General features: G+C 60.7%; 1 protein-coding gene across 1 annotated transcript; it reads right to left on the bottom strand.

The window, feature by feature from the left end:
* Nucleotides 1-4,297: 4,297 nt before the first annotated feature.
* On the bottom strand, nt 4,298-8,593 carry EN2 (engrailed homeobox 2). The gene is made up of 2 exons (XM_047850486.1): nt 7,894-8,593; nt 4,298-4,614 (listed from the first exon to the last, which is right to left on the bottom strand). Exons 1-2 carry the CDS (start codon nt 8,591-8,593, stop codon nt 4,298-4,300), a joined length of 1,017 nt encoding a protein of 338 aa, XP_047706442.1.
* Nucleotides 8,594-9,160: the final 567 nt, after the last annotated feature.

Genomic DNA, 9,160 nt, shown 5'->3' with positions numbered 1-9,160 from the left:
TCGCGCTCCGCCCGCCTGGGCCGGAGACGCGCGGAAAGGGGAGGGGGGGTCCCGGCCCGGGGGGAGGGGGTGGCGGTGCCGTGCGAGCGCGGAGCGGGTGTCGGGGTGCGGGCGTGGCGCCGCGACACAGCTCCAGGTCGCCAGTCTCCATTGACCTCCCAGGGCGCCGCGCCTCCTCCCGGCAGGCTGCGGGTTTCGGCCGAGCCGGGATGGGGGCGGGGACACCTGGGGAGCTGCCGGGGCGGGCCGTGACCGCGGAGGTCGGATGTTACTCCTGCGGACGCAGGACGGCTCGTAGCGGGGCAAGAGCCCGCAAACCCGCGGCCGTGAGCGCCTGGGCGCTTCCGGGGTCTGCCGTCGGTGGTGAGCGCCCCGCGCTCCGCACGCCTGCGCCGCGCGGTCCAGACGCCGCCGCCCGCTCCACCTTTGCCCTCAAGGAAAAAGACAAAAACCACAGTCGGAGTCCTCCTGGAGATTAGACGGGCGACAGCCGCGTGGCTCCGTCCCGGTCTGCCCCGAAGAAAGCACATGGCGGGTCCACCCTGCGTGACGCTCAGGCCCGTGCAGACCCGAGGGTCCGACCCAATTCATCTGACCACCTTTGGCAGCGGGAGGAGGAAGGCCCTCTGGGCCCCAGGGAGCCCTGCTAGGCCCCTCGGTCGGGCACCCCTGGCGGGAGCCTCTGCTCGGGCAGGGCTGGGTCGGGGAGTGGCGAGGGGGGGGGGGCGGCAGGCAGCGATCCCCACCCCCAGCGAGGCCCCCGGGCCGCTGCCTGGACTCTGCCGGGCGATGGAGGGCTGTGGGCACAGCCAGGCCTGGGGGGTGGCTGCCGATTGGCTGGAAGGAGCAAGGACTTCCCTTATAAACGGGCGGGCGTTCCTCCGGAGAACGTTTAAGGAACCGGCCTCCCGGAGGGGCGACGGTCTGGCAGCGGTCCAGCTCCATCAACTCCTGGGGCTTCGGTCCCGGTCCAGATGCAAGGCACGCTGGGCCCGGAGTCCCGCAGGCTCTGGGCTCGTAAAGGGGCACTGCCTCGCCTGCAGGCCTGGCTCTGGTCTCCACTTGCCACTGAGAGAGGGCTGGCTGGTGCAACAGTGGCTCTCCGCGAGTCTCGAACTTAGATTGCATGTTGAATTTTTAAAAAAAGTAATAAATATAGGAGCAAAACCAGAATCTCAGCATTTCGAGGGTCTGGGGTTCATCCGGTCCAATCCCCTATCAGAGACAAAAAAGAAAAACTCCTCATGCCACTGCTGGCTTGATGTTTGCTTGCACTCCCCTGACGACGGGGAACTCATTATCCTACAAAACTATACATTGCCTCTCAACAATGTTATGATTTGTGAATAAATTAAAAAAACAAGAATGATTGCTTAAAGTTGTTGTACCGTCTTTTTATTAAAAAGAGAGAGAAGCCAATCGGGTAACGGAAGTTGTGCCCATGCTTTTTGTTTAGTTTTTAGTCTAAAGACTCCTCAGAACTGTGCAGTGGAGGGGGGAGACACTTGGAATGGCCTGAGTGATGGGGCCCCATTGGCGATGACCCTGGGGCATTCCTGGGACGAGGCAGCTAGGGCTCCAGAGCTTTGTGGTGAGACCCCAGCTCTCTCTCACTCAGCGTGTCTGTGCAAATCCCGGGAGTGGCCACTCTCCGGCCTGGAGGCCCAGCTTCTGCTTCGGAAGCCAACGTGAACGTAAAACGCCTAACCAGTCTCCTTTGGCAACAGACGGTTCTCGCTAGTCTCTGAGCTTCTTTTTCTGGGAGAATCATCTTTTTCAAGCCAGGATAGTTTGGACATAGATCAACCGGGCTCACAGGGAGCGCTCCCCTGCCCGGCTGCCCTGGACGTCAACCCCCGCAAAACACTACCCCAGACAGATACCTCTCTGGTCAGCTTGGGCAAAGCCTGTCCTTCTCCAGCCCCCGCCCATCTGTCCTGAGATGTTGTCCATGACCTTTGCTTTGGAGGGGGCAGGAGTAAAAACAACAAAACACAAAAGAGCCGAGCCCTCCCCACGGGCCCAGCGTCTCTGTCCCTTTCGTGGGATTCGCATTCTGTGGGGTTTTCAACAATTCTTCAACATACTCAGAGGACATCGGTGGTTCTGTGCCCACACAGGAGATATTCCAAGTGTCTTCGTTGTTTAAAAAAAAAATAGTACCTCTGGCTACAAAGACAGCATGTGTACCCCCTGCTCGACGGAGGCCAAGGCCAGGAGTACCTGAGTGATGGGGAGGTTGCCCAGGGCAGTGGGGCTGGACTTGGAAACAGGCTTAGAAAAACTAGTCATTCCACCTTGGACATCCAATGTTTTACAATAAAGCAGTTTTTTTTTTTATTTAATGTAACTTTCAAGAATTGGAACACACAAAAAATGCAAGGGGAATGTTCACAATGCTGATAACCACAGTTGTAAATAGAAACATTCATTTCTCATAAGATTATAAATATTTGATATTGGAACTGTAAAATGCACGTTTTAGAAACGAAAAAAAAAAGAAATAAAAAAATAAAAACCCCAAAACTTTGCTTCCTGCTAAAAAGGCATTATCATTTCATTGACGTTTCCTAAGCAGCAGTTGGTTATTTCACAGAGTTTTAAATTACAGCTTTTCTTTTTATAGTTTCCTTTTTAAAAAGGTTTGCACGAGTATGTACAAAATAAAAGTGGTCTCGCAGGGAAATAGAGGTTTAAGGCAAAGAGAGAAGTTCACCCTCAGTCCTCAGGGGTCCAGCCGTGGGTCTGCCTCAGCCACGGGCACACCCCCGGGGCCGTCCCGGCTGCACATGGACATTTGGACACGATTCTTTTTCCATACACTAAACAGAAGACAGTGCAGAGTTATATATATAGATACTGTGTTTGTTTATATATATGTACTTGGTGGGGATATATTGAATATATTTAATTTACACTGTACCACACCGTCAAAAAATAAAATGTATATTAAAAAAAAAACCAAGAAAAGACAAAAAGCGATAAGAAATGATTATTTACACATTTTTCTTCCTTCCTCTAGATCCTGGAGGATTCTGAGTTCCTTTGAAAGTCAAGGTAGCCACATGTTCGGAAACTGGACTCTCACAGGCCCGCTTGTGCACGCGTACACGCAATGCATAGATATGTACACGCGCATATGCACCTTGAAAGAATGCTCTCCGTAGCAGAAGCAGCCACTTAAAAAAAAAAAAAAAAAGAAAAGGAAAGGAAGAAAAAAACAAACAGAAAGGAAGAAAATACCAACTCCCCTCTCGGGAGCCCTGTGCCCGCCCAGAGGCAGCAGACCTCTGCCATTTCTGGGGCCCACGCGAGCGAGCGCCTGGCGTGGCTGATGGAGCCACAGGAGACTCCCTGGGCCTGGAGGGACCAGGGGCCTCTGGCCAGAGGCTGGGCCAGGGGTCCCCGAAGTGGTGCCTGGAGGCGAGAGAGCTGGCTCTGGCAGTGGGCGGCTGGATAGGGGACAGCGACACGACAGAGACTGAAGCATACACAGAGGTGCTGGCCAGGCCTTGGCGAGGAGGAGGAGGAGGGGGAGGAGGAGGGGGAGGGGGAGGAGAGGGGAGGAGGAGGAAGGGGGGAAGATGAGGAGGGGGAGGAGGGAGAGGAGGGGGTGGAGGGGGAGGAGAAGGGGGAGGAGGAGGAAGAGGAGGAGGGGGAAAGGGAGGGAAGGCAGGAGGAGGGGAGCCTGGTGAGGCTGGGGCCTGGGCTGCCCATCACCAAGGGCCCGCTTCCCAGGGCGCTCCTGCGGGGGCCCCTGTGCTCCCCCCAGCCCGGGGCAGGGCAGGGGGGGGCTACATACCCTCCTGCTGTCCTCACCAAGCCCACACAAACAAAGTGGCAGAACTCATAGACCAAGTAGGAGCTATTTATTCGGTTCACAGTCGTGTGAAATGCAGCAATAAAAATCTTTGGACTTTAGCAAGTTGTTTTAATTTTTTTTTCTTCTTCTGAAATTAAAAAATAAAAGTGTCCGATGTCCCACCATGGAGCTTAGGGCATCAAAAAAGACGAAACCCTAAGCAGCCCCCCTTCGCAAAAAAAAAAAAAAAAAAATCATAAAATTAGCATCATCTCATCAACACAGAAAAACTCAAAAAAATATTTTATAGGCAGATATTTTGGGTTTCACACCACCTGTAAATTATATATACATGGAATATTGCAGAACCGTAGCGAGTACACGACATTTTCGCTATTAATGCTGGTATGATCTTTACACACTGGCCCTTTACGATTTTAAATTATTGCATTGTTCAGCGTGGGCTGAGACCGCCCTCGCGCCCGCCCGCCCGCCCTACTCGCTGTCCGACTTGCCCTCCTTGGCCGCGGTCGAGTGGTTGTACAGGCCCTGTGCCATGAGGTGCACGGCCAGCGCGTTCTTGCTGCCCGTGGCCTTCTTGATCTTGGCGCGTTTGTTCTGGAACCAAATCTTGATCTGCGCCTCGTTGAGGCTGAGCTCCTGCGCCAGGCTCTGGCGCCGCTGCTCCGTCAGGTACCTGTTGGCCTGGAACTCGGCCTTGAGCCTCTGCAGCTGCTCGGCCGTGAAGGCCGTGCGCGGCCTCTTGTCCTCTTTGTTGGGGTTCTTCTTCTTTGGTTTGCGAGACCTGGGACCTGGGCAGGCACGGTGGACAGAGAACAGGGTTAGGACGTCTCGGGGCCGGTCTGCCCCCTCAGTGAGCCGGAGGGACAAAGAGATGAGGGAGGAAAGTACCCAGTCCCAGAGGGACTTGGGGACCGGGCTCGGACCCACACAGCCTCCAGGACCCATCCCCCCCCCTCCCAAAGCGAGAAGAGAGGCTGAAAAAAGTGTAAGTGTGAGGGAGTGAGTGGGGGTAAAGGACAGGCTTAGTGGAAGGGTCGCCAGGGGCGCTCGGCTGGCTCAGCCGGGGGTGCACGTGACTCTTGATCCCTGGGTCCTGAGTTCAACCCCATATGTGGCATAGAGTTTACTTAAAAACAAACAGACAGACAAACAAACAGAAAGGTCTCCAAGGAAAACTCCGGCAGGAAAGCAAAAATCCAAAACTTCCTAGCACGACCTTTTCTATCCCTTTCTGAGGTTCTGTCCAGGAGTGAGGACAAGAGAGGGGCCACGAAGAAAGGCTGGGGGAGGGGAGGGGCAGTCAGAGCAGCAGGAAGGGGAGCCCAGGGGACAGTGACAGGATTCCCACGAGATGCCCACAGGGGGTACCCCTCAGGTGCTAGGGGCCTGAGAAGCCAGGAGGCCACAGAGTCTGGAGAACAGGAGGAACCCCCCCGGGCTGCCTCCACCTTAGCCCCCTTTCGGTCACCCCTAACTGGGCCTGTGGGCCCAAGTTCCCCAAGTTCATTGTTTCTTTTCTGGAACAGAGGGGGCACACGCACTGAGCCACTCGACCCCCCCCCAAGTCTCCCAGTGCAGGAGAGGGGACCCGGCTCCCCCAGACTGGGGCTGCCTCACTGGAGGCCACAGGGGAGCCCAGCCGACCTCGTGCAGAGGGTTCGGGCTTCTGACCCCCACGCCGGTCTCCTGCCGCTGGGACCCCCTCCCCGCACCACTTGAGGTTGGTTTGGGGCAGTGCAAGGTTTCTCGGACCGGCCATCTGAAAAGGCCCTTGTGAGGGGAGCGCTCACAAGGGGGACCCCGCGCTTTCTTTTTGTTTCTGTTCAAGAAGTTCGGCCCCACGAGGGTGTGTTTGAAGGCCGAGGCCGCAAAGGCTGTTGGGGAGAGGGTCCGGGCCGCACGTATGGGCTTCTTGGTGTGTGAAGGGAACCACCTTTGGGGAGCACCGGCCGCGGCCCTTTCCCAGACGCCCGCGGCGGGAGGCTGGACCCCCTGCCGGCTCCCTGGAGCCGCCGGAACCCCCTGGTCGCCGCCTGCGCCCACATGCCCGTCCCGCGGGGCCAGGGGCCAACCCTGCCACCCCGCGCCGCGGCGGCGGCGGAGGGAGCCCGCCGGGAGGTTTCCGATCGCACAGTCCCGACCCGGGAGGGTGGAGCGCGCGCCCGGGCCCCAGAGAGCCAGCGGCGCCGAGGCCCGAGGACGCGGCCGTGCGCTCCGGGAGAGGCAAACTCGGACAGAGGCCGCCGCGGCGCGGGAGAGGGGGCGCCAAGGGCCGTTCGGCTCAAAGCCCCGGCCTTCTAGAATCTAGAGCAAACCCACACTCACCCCCGCGCCCCCGCCCGCGTCCCGCGCGCGCACACCCACCGTGGCCGCCGCGCGCTCGCCCAGGACGCCGGTTCCGCGCGGGCCGCCGGGCTTTGATCGGGAGGCTGCCGGGGCGCCCGCGAGAGGCTCGGCGAAGGCTCGGAGAGGCCTCGCGAGGCCCCGCACCTGCTCGGGCCGACCGCGGCCTCCTGCGCCAGGAGCCGGCGGTTGTCCGTCTCCACCGTCCCAGGGAAGCATGCCCCCCACCCTCCAAACTCCTCCGGTGCTGGGGCTCTTGCACCCGCGAACCAGCCGGTAAAAACATACACACCATTGTGCGGGAAGGAAATCTCCCTCAAATTAGAATGTTTCGTTCTCTCTTTGATTTTCTTTCAAAACGTAAACACTTAAAGAGTCGCAGAGACAGAACCAAAGCTCGGCAAGAAAACTCTCTGCGTTGCTTCTTTGTAAAAGGCCAAGAAACACCAATGTTACCTTATGGGTTTTGTTGTTGTTGTTGTTTTGTTTTGTTTTGTTTTGAGTGCAAGACGACCAGCGACTGGGGCCGGGCAGGGCTGCGGGGCTCCCGCGGGCCAGTGGGGCCTGGGGCGGCCGCGACTCGGTCGCTGCACAAAGCGGGGCCGAGACACCTCGCCGGCCGCTTTGTGAGCCTATATGTTAATTAAATATTAACAAAGGAGGGAGGCGAGAACAATGGAGCAAATTTCAGGTCTAGCCGGAGAAATTTAGATTTCATCAGAAATATACACACACATTTCTGCGGGAAGGCGGCCAAGGGGTGACTCGGTTGTGCGGGGATCTGGGTAAACCACCCCCCTCAAAAACAGTTGAGGGTTAGGGGGGCAGAGGAGTCCTGTCTGGGCTACCAGCTCAGGGACAAATGGAGTCTGTCCTAATGGCGGTTTGCAAGCCGAGCACCGCATTTCATGCAACTGATGATTTCCACAAGGACGCGGATGTAGCTTTTCAAAATCCAGATCTATGAAAAATACACTCAGCACCTCTGCACACACCCACGGGCCCCTCCACCGCACTCCCCGCCGAAATCTGCTGCTTTCCTGCCTGGGAGCTGCCCCACGAAACCTCTGGGAGCAGGTCCTTTATTTGGGGGACTGCAGGCCTCCCTCCTTCTCCAGGCAGTGATCAAGATGGGTGCCGAGCTCCCTCACCGTGTGCTAGGGCAACTAAAACCGGGCGGAGAGCGCCTCTGTGTCCGTCCCGGTCTCTGTCCCCCGCTCCTCCCTCCTCAGCCCAGGCCCAAGGGTGGAAGGAAGAGCCGGGAGCCTTGCTCTTTCTTCCCTGGCTTCGTCTGGGATAACTGGGTCGTAGGGCGAGTCTAGGTCTGAGGTGGGCTGCACACGGGTCCTGGGTCTGGACTGAGTTGGAAGGACGGAGAAGGGGTTAAGAGTGCAAGCTTCTAGGCCAGCCCTGCGGCCACCCCCAGTCTTCCCGAATAAACTCCAGCGGGGAGGGGTGGGTAGTGACTCCGAGGAGTGGCCCCAAGGAGAGAGAGAGAGAGAGAGAAAGGTCCTGTCTCCTCCGCTTGTCTAAGAAATCGATCGTGCCCCTTCTCCCGGCCGCTGCCCGGTCCGGCGTCAGCCGCGCACAATGTCCCCGCTTGTGCGTCTTTGTGTGTGTCGGGGACGAGGGGGGGGGTGGTGTCCCGGTGTCTTCTCCCCCTGGGGAAGTTCCCGCGCCAGCGCCGCCCCGCAACCCCGCGGGCCTCCCCGCGGCGGGCTCACCTGAAGACGGCCGGTCGGAGTAGCGCGTGCAGTAGACCCAGGCCGGCCAAAGCATGGGCTGCGCGCCCAGGTTGGCGCTGGCCTGTGAGCTGTCCGAGTCCGAGCTCACCGACAGGTCGCCGCCGCCCAAGCCGCGGGCCTTGAGCGCCCCGTCCAGGGGGCCCCCGGCGTCGCCGCCTTTCTTGGCGCCGCCGTGCAGCGAGAGCGCCTTGGAGCCGCCTTCCCCGTCGCCCGGAGAGTCGCCGCCGCCGCCGCCGCCGGGAAGCGGCCCGCCCGCCCCGGGCGCCCCGGGCGCGTTCTGCCGGGCCTCCCGGCCCGACCCCAGGAGCTGCTCGGCGCCTCCCGCGCCACCGCCTCCTCCTTCCGCGCCGCCCGCGCCGCCTTCGCCGCCGGCTCCACCGCCTCTTCCTCCTCCCGCGCCGGCACAGCACGTCCCCGCGTCCTTTCTGCGGCCGAACTCGGGCCGCAGGATGTTGTCGATGAAGAAGTTGGTGATGCGGTGCGGGTGCTGGTGGTTGCCCGGCGCCTGCAGGACCGCGGGCAGCATCAGAGCCCGCCGGCGGCCAGTGTCCGCGTCGCCCGGGCTGCCGCCGCCGCCGCCGCCGCCACCGGAGCCGCCGCCGGGGCTGGATTCCGGCTGCCGCTGCCCCTCCGCCGCCGCCGCCGCCGCTTCGATGGGCTTGGGGTCATTCTCCTCCATGCTGTTCACGACAAATCCCAAATTGGTTCTCCGGGGACCCCCCCCCCCGCCCGCTCCAATCAGCCCTCGGCCCGCCCGTGATGCGCACGGAGACACTCGCGGCCGGCTCGCGCCCCTACCCCGCCGAGTCTTCCGAGGGCGTGCGCGGCGGCCGCGGCCAGGGCCGGGGTCGTAGGAGTCACCGGCCGCGTTCGGAGCGGAGCCACGTTCCAATCCACGAGTTGAGTTTAGAAAAATAGCAAGAGTCGCCCCGCGCCCAGACGCCGGGACATTCAAAAGAGTCGGGTCCTCGTCTCTGCAGCGCACCCGGGCGCTAGACAGTCACAGAGGTCCGGCGGGGACCCGGGGCTCCTCCCGGGCTCCGCGCTCCTCTCCGCGGCCGGCTGCCTCCGGCTCCCGCGCTGCCGCCGCGGCCGCCCGGGGCTGGGGCCGGAGCTGCGCGCATGCAGGCAGCGCGCTCCCCCGCGCTCACGCCCGGCCGGGCCCGCTCGGGCCGCCGCCGCCGCCGCCGCCGCCGCCGCCGCCCGGCCGCCCCCGCCCGCGCGCCCCGGCCGGCCCTCGAGGGTG

The sequence above is a fragment of the Prionailurus viverrinus genome, chromosome A2, assembly GCF_022837055.1.
Source record: "Prionailurus viverrinus isolate Anna chromosome A2, UM_Priviv_1.0, whole genome shotgun sequence".
NCBI lineage: Eukaryota > Metazoa > Chordata > Mammalia > Carnivora > Felidae > Prionailurus > Prionailurus viverrinus.
This window is presented reverse-complemented; position numbering and strand designations above follow the sequence as displayed.

Bases quoted from the DNA above. Each gene is read 5' to 3' on its own strand.
- EN2 (XM_047850486.1), bottom strand. From the start codon at position 8,593: ATGGAGGAGAATGACCCCAAGCCCATCGAAGCGGCGGCGGCGGCGGCG. The intron at 4,615-7,893 runs GTGAGCCCGCCG...GTGCCTGCCCAG, and splicing joins CTCCGACCGGCCGTCTTCAG to GTCCCAGGTCTCGCAAACCA.